This window comes from Ambystoma mexicanum, chromosome 11 (genome assembly GCF_040938575.1).
Source record: "Ambystoma mexicanum isolate Mex_15411 chromosome 11, UKY_AmexF1_1, whole genome shotgun sequence".
NCBI classification, from domain to species: domain Eukaryota; kingdom Metazoa; phylum Chordata; class Amphibia; order Caudata; family Ambystomatidae; genus Ambystoma; species Ambystoma mexicanum.
In genome coordinates, this window is record NC_090934.1 from 935097253 (window position 1) to 935111141 (window position 13889).

General features: G+C 47.9%; 1 protein-coding gene across 4 annotated transcripts in view; it reads right to left on the minus strand.

Moving 5' to 3' along the window:
- PHRF1 (PHD and ring finger domains 1) overlaps window positions 1-13889 on the minus strand; it is a 1334933-nt gene that overhangs the window by 94046 nt on the left and 1226998 nt on the right. For all 4 annotated transcript variants that reach the window (XM_069624056.1, XM_069624055.1, XM_069624053.1 and 1 more), the window contains one exon: window positions 7219-7347. In XM_069624056.1, coding sequence (XP_069480157.1) covers window positions 7219-7347 — 129 coding nt within the window. The remainder of the gene's footprint in view (window positions 1-7218; window positions 7348-13889) is intronic.

Here is a 13889-nt window from a genome sequence, read left to right on the forward strand (position 1 = left end):
ATCATGCATGGTGGAGTGTAAAGGCAAACCAATACAGAAACAGAATCACATACATGAGACGAATAAACCCATCCAGTGATCAAGTTCAAAAATAAACACTCTGAAGCCGAAGGGCTTACCTTATTGAAACAGGCGTTGCAGGACCGCCCGTACCACCTGCACATCATCTAATGCTGGTTAAAGGTATGCAGCACCACCCAGGACACCGCCTGGCAAATGTCCACCAGCGGAATCCCCGACCAAAATGCCGCTGACGAAGCTGTAGACGTCATAGAGTGTGCCTTCTGAGTCCTACCCAAAGGCTTCCCAGCTTTAGTGTGGCAGAACGAGAGTGGACACCCAACAAGACAGTCCTTGTTTGGAGATTGCCGTCCCTTGATGGACGGCCCATAAGCCACAAATAGATGTTTAGATTTTCTGAAATCATGAGTATGATTCAAATAAAACTTCAACGCCCTCGTTACGTCCAGCGAATGCAGAGGCCGTTCTGCAGGCGTGGATGCTGAAGCAAAAAACGAGGTCAAAACAATGGAAGAGTCTGAAATGTCGTTGGCACTTTATGGATAAAGTGCGGATTGGTAGCCAACACAACCTTGTCCTTCAAGAACCTCAATTATGGTCGGTCCACAACCAATGCGTGCAACTCTGATATCCTTCTGGCCGAAGTAATGGCCACCAGAAAAGCCACCTTTCATGACAAACTGCAAAGGAGTCGTCGACAGCGGCTGAAAAGGCGGTCTCATGAGACCCAAAAGTACCAAATTAAGGCACCACACCGGCACAAACTTCTTGATCGGAGGAAAAGTACGAAACAATCCCTTCAAGAAATGCTTGATTAGGTAATCACTAAACAGAGGAGCCGCATGTTGCCTCAGAGTAAATCTAGAAATTGCTACCAAGTGTACCTTTATGGAGGATAATGCCAAGCCCCTTTCCGCCAACTGCAACAGGTTGGGGAGAACTTGTTCAAGGGAAATGTTCAAAGGGTCCACCCCTGGCTGGCCCTTACACCACAAACAAAACCTTTTCCATTTACATGCATAGGAGACATTCGGGGCGGTGCTCTTGCCGCGTCAAATTCGGCGACAGTCACTGGAAAGCCTTAGCAGGCCAAACTGAGTAGTCCGGAGCCAAGCCGTCAGGCTGAGATCCTGGATGGGGGTGCCACACAGCGCCCTTGTCCTGAGACAGAAGGTCCGGCATCGCTTCCAACCGAATCTGCTCCACCACCGACAGGTGAAGGAGATCCGAGAACCACGGCTGCATGGCCCAGAACGGAGCCACCAGAATCACATGGCATGGGTATCTCCGAATCCACTGGAGAGTCTGTCAAATGAGCGGAAACGGAGGAAATGCATAAGCGTACCGGCCTGTCCACGGGAACGAGAACGCATCCCCAAGACACTCTGGGTGAGCCCACCTGCTGGCGGACACCCTGCACTGTTTGTGCTCCATCGTTGTAAAGAGATCCAACGGGTGATAGCCCCATTTCCTGAAGATCATGGACACCTGTTGCTCCTTCAGCTGCCATTCGTGCAGATGACCTACATCCCTGCTGAGCGCATCTGCCTGCACATTCAACACTCCCGGCAGATGAAAAGCCACAATGCCAATGTCGTGCAACAGAGCCCAATGATTCATGTGCTTCCTTCAACAGCACCCTGGAATGCGTGTCGTCTCCCCCCCGTTTCCAGAGATAAAACATTGTGGTGGTATGGTCTGTCAACACCCTCACCACCAAACCGTGTATGCGCGGCAGAAACGATTTGAGGGGCCCAATGAACCGCTCTCAACTCAAGCATATTTATGTGGAACCGAGACTCCACCCGAGACCACAGGCCTTGAACTTATGAGCTGCTGAGATGCGCCTCCCCCATTCCGTCTGAGAGGCATCCGCCACAATCGTAAATTGGAACTCCGGCTCCAGCAACGGCATGCCCCGAACCAGATTGTCCGAGCACTGCCACCAGCGAAGAGCTTCAACCAGCGTGCCGTTGATCACCAACCTGTCTGACCAAGAGCTGCGACTCTGAGCCCACTGGTCCGCAGAAACCTGCGGTGCTGTCGACGCATGTGAATGTGGAAGTATGCGTCCTGTAAATCCAAAGACGCCAGAAACTCGTTCAGCTGTACCGACCGGATGACTTTATGAAGAGTGAGCATCTTGAACTTCAGGCGTGGCAGAGTCTTGTTCAATGCCTGAAGATACAGTATGGGACGCCACTTGCCATTGGGTTTCTTCACTATAAAGTAGTGGGAATAAACCCCTTGTTCTCGCTCTGCTACCAGAACCAATTCTATAGCCCCTTTCTGTAGCATAGGAACTACCTCCTGCTGCAGGATTTGAAGGTGTGGTTGTAAGGCATACACCGGTGGGATGGAAACCAGGTAGCACTTGAACTTCAGCGAGTGGCCCAGACGCACCATGTCCAACACCCAACGATCCGACGTAATCATGCACCACTCGTCCACGTGCATCGCCACCCTGCCCCCCAGTAGATGCTCACCCTCACAGGGCATGTCGATAACCTTATAATGCACCTCGGTAGAAAGTCCGTGCACTTAAGCCAGGCTTGGCGACGCAGCACTACCCCCATTGTTAATCTGCTTAAAGCCAGACTGCTAGGTCAACGGCAATATTAATACTGTGATTGGAAGCTTCCTCCCCTTTACAGACCAAGAGCATGGCGGTCTTGCTGTGCTCCTCCGGCAGACGTTCCAAAATAGGTGCTAGCCGATGCCACATCTCACGATCATAGCATGCCATGATCGCTAAGGAATCGGCCGCTTTCACCATCGTCGCCCCAACAGTCAAAACCTTCTTCCAAGAAGGCATCCTATCCCCTGGCTTCACTGTCCAGAGGAGTAACACTTGGGCTGACTCCAGGCCTTACAGCTGGCGGCTGCCAACACCACAGACTCAGGAGTGGGCTGCGACACTAAGCACTTTGGGGTAGATTCCGGGGCATTGAACTTTTTCTCCAATCTACCTTTGACAGCCGGTTCTGAAAAGGGATGCCGCATCATGCGCAGGCCCTCCTGCCACACGTGGTCCAGAATAGGCACAGAGAATACAGCTTTCCGTCTCTTGCCCATGTGATCGAACAGGAAGCACTCCTTCTGCTCTTCCTCAGGTGTCAGCCCAAATTCCACGCATGCCTTAGCCATCATGGCGTGGAATGCCCCAACATCATCAGGAGGGGAAGGCTGCGCCGGCCTCCGAGGCTGTTCCACCTCCCTGCCCGTAACCCATGCATCGTCCGTCGTCTGCAACGATGAACCAGTAGACATGGTTTCCCGAGGCACACCGACTCAGAATCCAGCAGTCCATCCTCCTGAGGGTACGAACGTAGACGATCTTCTCTCACCGGCAGCGGCACCGGCAACCCAGCCGTAGCAGATGAATGCGGAGGTACACCAGCAATGTCCATGACAGGCCCCACCGGAACACATTCAGAGGGGGCAACCTCGCATCCAGCTGGCCTAACAATGATTGTAGTGTGGACAGAACCTGGAGCGACATAATAGACTGCGGGTTCACCAGTGGGTAACTAGCAGGATCAGCGCACACACCCACCGACGTCGAAGGTCCAACACTCTGCAGTGCCAAGGTCAACGGCCCCAACACCGGTTGCCGGTCATCATCCACCTCAGAGGACACTGAAAAAGCTGCCGTCTCCTGATGTAGAATGGTGTCAGGCATAAGCGAGTCAAAGGCGGAAGACTACCAAGCCCCACTCGTCGGCAACAATCCTTCTGTGTCCATCCTCGATGACGAGAAAAGCATTGGGCCTTTATCAAACACTGTCGTCAGCAGAGCCAATGACAACCGTCGATGACAGAACCGTAGAGGGAAGAGCAACCGTCGACGACGAAACCCCCGTCGACGAGGATGTCGTCGGAACCGCCACCTGCGGTGTAGATTTCCCAGGAGACCCCAGACTTCTTGGCAGCGCTGGACCGGCGCTTAGAGGACTCCCTGCTAGAGGACGACCTGTGATGGTCCCCTGAAGAGGAGTGCTTTGACGACGAGTCCTTCTTGGCCTTCTTCTGCAACGCCAACTTCTCGGGCCTACCACCAGACCCTTGGGAATGGTCCGACCGACCATGCTTGGACAACGAAGCGCCCTTCGACAGCTGCTTAGTCTAAGAGGATCTGCCACTCTTGCCCACCTCTGACACAGGAGCAGGACGAGGTGTCTTAGCCGGAGGCTCGGCCGACGCTGCTCGGTGATGATCCGCTGACTGTACAGGCCGCTCAGAGGACAGGCTCCAGACCGACCCCAAGTCCGAGGCCGGGTAGGTGCCCTCATTAAGCCAAACAAACCAACCGCCGATTACGGCCTTTAAGAGTCTTTTGCAAAAAACCTTTACAAATCTCGCAGAGTCTGCTGAGTGATGGGTGTAAAAGCAGTAGAGGCAATCCATATGCCCGTCACCCTCATACACTTTCTTCAACCCACAAGTCACACACGGCTGGAACAGGGACTTCTTCGGAGCCCCAGAAGCCATCTCAATTGGCAAACAGCACACGCACCTGCAAAAACAATAAACACAAGGTGATCCCAACAGTTTGTAGACGGTTGAAATCAGAATGGAAGCAGAGGGGCGGGGCTATTTATAGCCTACGTCCTATTGGTGGGGACTAAAGCACCCAAAAAGGACGTTGGTAGGACACTAAAATGTCGAAGTTTTCCATAGGAAAACACTAGGTTAAAGTGACCGAAGTGACCATGAAAGATCCCATGCTGGAGACGGTGAATGCGGTATACAGAGTGTACTGGAATGAGCATGTCGCAAAACTCGCATGGATCGAGACAATGAAAAACCCAGAACTATGTTTTTCCAACAAAGGGAACATCTTTGTGGGGACCAACAGCAGGTGCAGCAAGACATACATCCCAGACCTCAAGAAAGGGACAGCGGCCGTGATGGATAACTACTGGGTGTGCGGCCAGCAGGCATTTCTGCACCTCCCACCACTATGGAGGGGTACCTGCTCGCTGGCCTCATTGCACTCCGCACTCCTATTGGTCCCTGAAGAGCACTTGATAGTGGGAACAGGTGGTTTGTCAGCCCCAACACCAGCACCAGTGTCAAATGTCCCCACCACAGTTTTGCCACAGCAGCCTATATTCTGTAGCCTGCCAGAAAACAAGAAAGAAAAATTGCGGAGAAGTTCCAACTATCTTCCCCAAGATTCCTCACAGATGCTCAAAGAAACACAAGATCCATATAGACTATACAGCAAGAAGGAAACTTCGTTTTGCATCATTATTGCTACCAGGAGTGCATGCAGCCGGTAACACCAAATGGCTTCAGATTGTGTGCTGGGAAGTGATACAGCTGGCCAATGACACTGAACAAGGCCTAAACACTGTCAAGCTAGAGAGGCGAGCGATCCGAATGATGACGTTGCAGAACCACCATGTGCTGGACCGCCTCACGGCCATGGAAGGAGGTGTTTGAAAGAAGATTGGCGATTCTTGCAGCAACTGCGTGCGTCCTAATGATGCAGACAACGGGTCCCTCACCAACATAATAGGGGGCCCTGCACACCCTCAGCACTTGCAAACAGAAGCTGGCATCCAAGAAAGTCACTGGCTCGACACCCTTTTTCCTGCACCTGCCAGATGGGACTTCGGTTCTGTGCTAAAGCAATGCCTAGCAGTGCAATGATGATGATAGTTTCAATTGGCTTACATGGGTCACCTCATGGTACAAAAGATAGTGCAGTACAAACAGATGACCTGGACAAACCCCACATAGTTGTATTGGAGCAATGCCTCCACCCGAAAAGGAGGGCACGAGCCTCCTACGTAGTTTGTCCCAAACCCTAAGTAATAGTGACCAGATACCCCATTCCAAGACCCTAACATTCCAGAATACCAGCCAGCCCAAGACCTCGGACCATAAAACTGTTCAAACACCCACAGAATATAGAAGGCCTCTGTTATTTGAGGTGCGAGGGAGTGAAAGCAACAAATTTAACTTTCAGGGTGGGAAGGCCTGGAACGGCGCTGATGTGTCTGGGATCGAGTTGGGGTTTGTAAAGATACCATGACCTTGAATGTAGCCGATGTGCCAATGTCTGTTGTACCATGTGGACATTAGGCCGCTGAAAGGGCATGGTACGAGTCGCACACTAAATTGCCAATTCGATTTGTACCCTACTATGTGATATACATCAGTTGTGACGCTTTTCACCCTTATAAGCAGACGTCCATGTTAGTTTCGTTAGAGCTCTCCACAGCAGCAGAGTGCATTGCTTTTGTGTACTTGACTTTTGAGAATTAACCTTGTTCCCCTTGCAAGAGGTGTGCTGGGTCTCCCCCCCAACGCCTCAAGTGGGTTGTATTTTTTTTGGTGTGAGCATTATGGGGCTTCACTACTAAAGGATGTAAAATATATGCTCCAAACCGACCCAGAGCTTCTATGATGGTGCCTCCTCAGTTGTAGCTCTTTGATGTGAACCAGCAGGGATGTTCATACGATTTCTACCCCTTCCAATGAAACACTGGAGTGGCGTTTCCTTGGCACAAACTGCAAAAGCATTTCTGACACGGGAGAGACTATGGGTGAAGTTAGGTGTGAGGAAAACATTGGCAAAGCCTCCAATACAGAGGGTGGTCCTATACCTCAACAATCATGACCACCCCTCTCGTTAAACTCCAAATAGCATGATGCAAGCAGAAATCATAAGCTACTACTCCGACATTAAGGCCGTTTCACAATGCAGAAAGTATGCTTGTCAAGAACAGGCAGCATGGTGTCTCAGTAAACAGGTGAAGTAGAGCAAATGTTTCAAAAAACACCTTTTAGCAAAAAAAGAAAATGGCAACGCCTGGCATCCCGGAATCCTTTCTCCAAAGAACAGCAAAATGAACTGAGAAGCAAATGTGGTTCTATAGCAGTCTTATTTTCCTACAGTAGTCAGACAATGATGTGCTTGTTAGCCTACATAGTGAGAGTTGGGAGGAGTTGTAGTGAGTGGAGTGGTGTGTTTCTGGGGGTGTCCCACTATAATGAAGTGGAACTGGGGGGAGGGGCCAGAACATGGGTTCCAGCGCTATCCCCTGCAAAGTACAGAGCGGGAAACGGAGGTGGGTGGGGAGACCGGGATAGGGAGAGCCCTTTCTGAATTTGTGGCGCAATGGGACTTTGAAATGGATAATTCTGTAAAGGGCACATAAAATCGCTTTATATAAATATTCCAACCTTAGAAACAGCCTTTCGAAGAATGTCCTTGTATTCATCCTTGGTGATCTCTCTGCTTTGGTAAAAGGGCTTTATTGCAAGTTTAACCTCTTCAACAGCCCTTTCCTGTATATGGAGCTTCTTCATGTACTGTTAAGGAGAGAAAAAGATCAAATTAATCGTACATTCAGAGGAAGATCTAAACATTTAAAAAACATTGAAAGCCATGCGCTTGTCTTCACTATTTTAAGAAGCACTCTATGCCATGTTCAACATTATTACAAATCAATGTTATGTTAAAATGCACATATTTGCATTATCGAAAAGAAAACCGCACAACTGCTGCAAGCCTCTCTTTAAATGCCATCTATTTAGTGCATAAGACACTGTGCCACATCACTGTACAGTTCGGGCAGAGATAAATCTGCACACTTTAAATTGCTGCAAACAGGTACACACTACCTTCATGAACATGTATGTCTCATTAAGGTTTTTCCAATGAAACATTTGCGAGAGGGGAAAATCACCTGTAGCAAACGCGCCCTTAATAGTACAGGTTACTGACTAAATAGTAGCAGTTTCACAATATCTTGTTATAAACCACCCAATTTAGAGCACTGCAAGCAATCCCGACTCACCCTCCATACCCCTGTAATACTGATAGTTCCATGGTATGTATCTGGTACAAGGCCATTATTTTTCTTGTTTATTTCTGTATGGCCTACACAACTTTTGTGCAATTAGTCCTTGTTTGGGGCCCAACTATGCTCCATGAGGGACCAAAATGTCTGCGAGGGTACTGGTGCTGCAAGGCACCCAGTTTCCTGGTTCCGCTCTTCTTGTGCAGCTAGTTGTGATGGTTTACTGCTTGGTGCTTGAACAGTTTAATAGTCTGGGGTCTTGGGCTGGCTGGTACGATTCTAGTGGGGTACATTCTGCATTAAACCGGGGATATCAGAAAATGTGTAAATCCAACGGCAAACCGTTCCTAAGAGAGAGCAGGATTACATGTATTGCCACGCATTGGCCAAAGCCTCAGAGAGAGCTGCAGTTGCCAAAATCAGACAGGACTTGTTTGAACTCTGAACCCACATTGAAGTGAAATCTCTGGAGGAAGTCTGTGAAAGTCAGCAAACCAGTGATTGGATGGGAACCACATGGCTGAAGTACTGCAATCCTGTGACTTGAAGTCATGTTACCCCTTGGCTCCGAGACCCCTATATAAACTTAGCAAACAGCACAAAAATGCCTATGTGAAGAGGAATCGTTAGTAGGCTCTGGTGGTCCCAGCACTCTTCCAATGACTGGTCTGACGTAAAGTTATGCTGTCATTTGCGGAAATTGGATCTCTATAGACTGGAAGGAAGTCATTACTGGAAACCCCTTCCCTTTGTCTGTCTGGGAAAGTCAAATCACAGACCCTCCAGCATAGCCCTGTTCCCAGAACGCCTTGATAAAACCATGCCTACAAGGAATCGAGATGACGAGGCAGAAGCACGGGACACAGAGCAAAAGCACCTGACTGAAACAGAGCGCTTGCTACCCGAACTAAAGAAAAAGCTACAACAAACAAGAAAACAAAAAGTAACACCTGTCCATTAAACACAGTCCACCCCCTTCCTGAACTACCTCTGCTTGATGCATTCTGAATCCCCTAAAACAGGAGCTGAATCTTGCAAAAAACAGGACGCTACACAGCTATGGCAGTTCTCTTGAACAGGAGCATCCCCAGTGGCACACCAGCTATCTTTGGTTGAAGATCAGCTTCAGATGCACCAGACATGCCACCGGACTACCAGAACCAGTCATCGAAATGTCACCTTGTGAGGACCAGAGCATTAAAAACCAGTGGTCAGAAATTGATTAAAATGAAGCACAAGGGTCCACACTTTTTGATCATCTTTGGAAAGGCAAACAAGTAATCCATGTCTGAGAAGACAGACACAATCAAAGAAAAGGAGGGAGTGCTCAGCGAAGGTGCACAGCACCTGTTTGAAGTCATTCCCTGTGTCCAAGGCAATATGTTGATTCTTAATACTGGAGGACTGAGCGTTAAGAATAACATGGCATATCAACATTTTACTGTCCAGGAAAATGCAAACCGCCAAGGAAGCCCGACTGGTGAGAATGCAAGAATGTCAGGATAGCCCTGGCAAACTACCTCTGAAGGACACTGGAGTATACCTTACTATAGATGTAAATAAAGGATATTGACTGGTTGTTGCATTCTTCTGTGGACTCTTTTCCAGTTTGGGAATAAGCACAATAAATGGATTCCTCAGTGTGCGAGAAACTACCTATTCCTCAACAAAATGTGTTGAGGGCAAGCAAGTGTGCAGCCAAAGTGTTCTCAGAGGCTTTATAGAAGTCAGGTGTCTTACCCATGTCTTTTCCAAGATTTCGTTGCGCCATGTTCCTGTGTCAGTTAATCAAGGGAGGTAAACTGGTCAAGAATGTAGACTAGAAAACGATAATCTGTGGAAGTCAGACTTGCCTAAACATGAATTCACTTGACAGTGTTCAGTTAAGGGGTTTGATTAAATAGTACAAACTAATCTGCAATTTCTCCCCTGAATATTACCAGGCCATTTTGTTTTAATCACAGCCATTTGTATACACAAGACTACCGTTTTAAGAAATTCCACCAGTAGTTGCTCAGTCCTGTTCAAGATTAATTTGCTTTCCCATTACTCATGATAGGCCCCATCTAATGCTAATGCGTGCGCTATATTAGGTTAGATTTTCATGTCTATGCTAAATCTCCCTCCACTGAGAGACTCCCAGCACTTTTTGCTGGACTTGTGGATTCTTCTTCCATGTTCCAGAGTGAGTGGGAACCTTTCTCCCCACACTCACCCTTTCATTTATGGTTTATATGGGTGTCATGGTGCTGTCTCTCCATAGTTTATTTTTGAATCTATCCTTTTCTATAAGTTTTTGGGCATCTTCATTTCATTATTGCAGCACACAGCCCTTTCTGTGCAGTGTGGTTGGGTTGCCCCATGGGTTTCCCCTTTTAGTCTCTCTTGACTTACTTTGCAGAACTAATGTTCTTGAAGGTAAAGAGTGATTTTCATTCCCTTTACATTTATATAGTGAGACCAGCACACACCACTTAATCTGAAGTGCTGGGGAGATGCAGGTTATTCCCTTTCTCACTGTTCCTGTAGAATTTGTTACAATAACAAGCTTACTATTAATGCCGGTGGCAGTGGACATACTTCACTTGTGTGATTTTTACTCACATGATGTCAAATCAGTCGCAGTAATGGACAGAATGGTTACCATTCGGCTAGAAAGGTGGCTTCTTTCTTTTTTCCGCCATTTTTGGTGTGCTTGTTCTTTCTTTGTCCGCCTTCTGCCGTCCTGGGTGGAGGAGGTCCTGGTTCTTTTGTCTTTGGGAGGAACCCTTCGTGTAACCCATAGAGGCTCCAGCGTGTCTGTGCACGCACGAAGTGAGGGAGGAGTTTGAAACTCTGCTCACCTTTGTCTTCTGGTGTGCCTGAGAGAAGTCAGTTCCTACTGGGGGGCTGGCGGTCCTGACTGGACAGCCACACGCCCCTTTGTGTAAACTGCTGAGAGAGTTTGCAGAGGTTGCATGTGGGTTCCTGTATATCTGGCCTGGATCTAGGAGCTGAAGACCAGTCTACCACTGGAACAGAAGATCTGATGAAGAGAAGACTGCTGTAGCGACTTCCAGCAACCCTAGATGCCTGCTGTGTAACCGCTGCCTGTGCTGACCCCTTCTTCCATGCGACAGAGGCGTCCTGAAGACAATGACTCCGACTCTTAGACTGGTGGGACCAATCAGTCTTAAGACGACCTGTATTTCGAGCCATCTCACGAGGAGCTGTGACCTTTCTGGGCTGCAAACTGCCAATACCTGGGACTTTGAGGCTGAGTGGTGTGCAACCTCTTCCTGTGAATGAATTCCGCTGAAACTTCAGTGGACTCCTGCTGGACCTCTAGATGCAAGATTCCACTCCTTGAAGCCCCCTCACCAGAGTGCTGGACCGAGATAGCGAGGCAAATCTATCAGACGCCAACCTTTCTACATCTGGTACCTTGAAAAGGGTGCCAAATCCACAGAGCCACAATAAGCACAGAAGAACCCTCTGCTGGGAGCCTTTCCTCTCAACTGCTGCTATTTCCCCGTCAAGTGTCCTAACTTTTGTCACCATGACCAAGAATCCAGAGACTGGGTTGCATCGTGAAGTGTTAAGACCGGTTTTCTGACGTCCGACTAAGGGCTTAGCAAAACCATTCAACTGAGACAGTACAATACTCCACTCTTAGTATAAAGCTGTACCACCTGAGTATATGGTAGCATAGGTAGAGCAGCCAGCCTTATCTCAGGAGGGAAAGAGGGCTGTAGGAAGGTACAAAGAACTTTTAGGATACCAAGGGGTCAACAGAAACACTGACAACCATAAGTATTATAAGAAATAAAGGTTTATTATAAATACAAGCATAACGCTTGTTTAGAAAACGAACAGTATTTCTAGGCAAATCAGACCTTATCAAACACATTTAGTATAGACCACACCTATTCATGGGGAGCAAAACCGTAAGTTACTTTTTGATTACTTTTAAGTAATACAGGGTAGTAGACCCTGGCTTTTGTGCAGTGACACTCAGTTAAGGAATCACTTTGTGAACCAACCTGCAAATATAATTTTCTGAAGAGTGGAACACAAATTCAAGGAACAGTAGAAACCTATACCACATTCAGGAGAACACACAGTTATACTAGGAGAGTAAGACATGTTGGTATAATCGACAATTACAGTCGCTTTTCAGCACAGTGGAACAGACCAATGTATGCAAGAACGTTTCGCACTAATTTAGGATTGCACCAGGTAGACCATAGTCAGCTAAACCTAAAACACTTTTTAAAGAATGGCACACTGCTATTCTAGGCAGGTAAAACCTAAGGTTGCAATATACTATCACAGTTGCTTCTCGGATAAGTGGGACAGAGACTAATGTAAGCAATAACGTTCTAACTTATATTAGAATGGCCCAAGGCAGACCAAGTTAAGTAAAACCCATATACTTTTTAAAGGAGCAATCAGCAACTTAAATGTAGGTATAACCAAGACTATTTTAGCATCTGCATAAAACAGACCATGGAAAGCAAAACCCAATGTTAGACTTTAAGAATGACTCAATGTTATTCCAGATAGGTAAAACCCAAGGCTTAGTTTAGAAAGGCTATACAGCAGGTCAGAGGAAGCAAAACCCAGTTGGTGAACTTACACACTAGTATTCTGGAAGAAATAGTTAAGTGAGGCCAAAAGCATTACTTTTGGCAAGAGGCACAACCAATTCACAGGCTAGTAAAATAACCTTACATATAATTTTCAGAATGGCACAACACACATACAAGGTAAGAACATTTTTTAACTGCTCACTCTGAGTTACAGTTCCCAACCAAGTAATTTACAAGTAAGTACACTTTTAAACACTTGCTGTTTTCTAGGCAACTGGCCAAATCCTTAGAAAGTCTGTCCGTTATTCTTGGAGCATGGGTGTTCTAAGAGGCAGAAAGGGGGCACTAGGTCTCATATAAAACAGACAGCTCAGAAAGGCACAGAAGTAGCAAAAGTCAGAGTGCCCAAGGAAGACAGTTCCAACAGTTAACTATTCCAAGAGGTTAAAAGGGTCCAGGGACTTCTGTAGACACCCTAGGCGGATTCCAGCGGTGGGCCTGGGTGAACTGGATGAGAGGACTCCCAATCACAAGAAACAACCCAAATTTACACAGTAACCACAAAGGCGTAAGGTAAGTAAATAGGCAAGCCAACATAGTACCTCAGCACGGAAGAAGAGTTGCAGCAGGGAAGACTTCAAGGTCTGTAGCCAAAGAAAAACGGTCGATGTGTTCCTTTGTCATGACGACGGTAGACAGGACTTTGGAAGGGATTTTGCAGCAAGGATCAGCGGGGGAAAGCTCCAGGCAAGAGTTTATTCGTGGCTAGATGCACCTATGTGGTTTTGGCGCCCTTTCCAGGAACGAGAAGACTGAATATCGCTGGTAAGATTCTCTTTGCTAATCTGATCCAGTACGCTTGTGAGGGGACTTCAAGGACTGGCATAACGTCTCTGGAGGTCCAGCAGGATGCCACCAAAGTTTCAGCTTTCGTAATTCGGAAGGCCGTGCCCCGCACAATGGTTCGAAGTCCCAGGGTATTGCAGCCCTGCAAGGTCACAGCACGTGGTATGGCTCAAAATGCACGTCTTCTTGAGTCTAGTGGATTCCCCCAGGCTCTGGGTCGAGGACATCCTTTTTTGGAGTCTCCTGGTCGCTTAGAAGGAAGGCTAACCGAAGGCTCTCCGGTTACACAGCATGCTCGCCTAAGCCGCATTTTCTTCATCTTCCTCTTCGTATTCCGGCCCAGTGATGTCTTCCTCTTCAGCTTCCAGGACCGGACTTATGCAGGAACCCGGCCAATCAAACAGACGTGCCCCATTTAAACTTGGGGTAGGCGGGGGGTGGATGGGGGGAGAGAGATTGCCAGTGCCTTCAGGACAGCCAGTCTCCCAGTTTGAACTGGGACGATAAAGGACTGCAGAGTTTGACTCCTCCCTCGCTTCCTGCCTTCACAGACACTCTGGAGCCTGGGCAGGCTTCACCGAGGTCTTCCACCTAAGATTTTTTTTTTTTAAAAACACACAAAGGAATTTCCCGC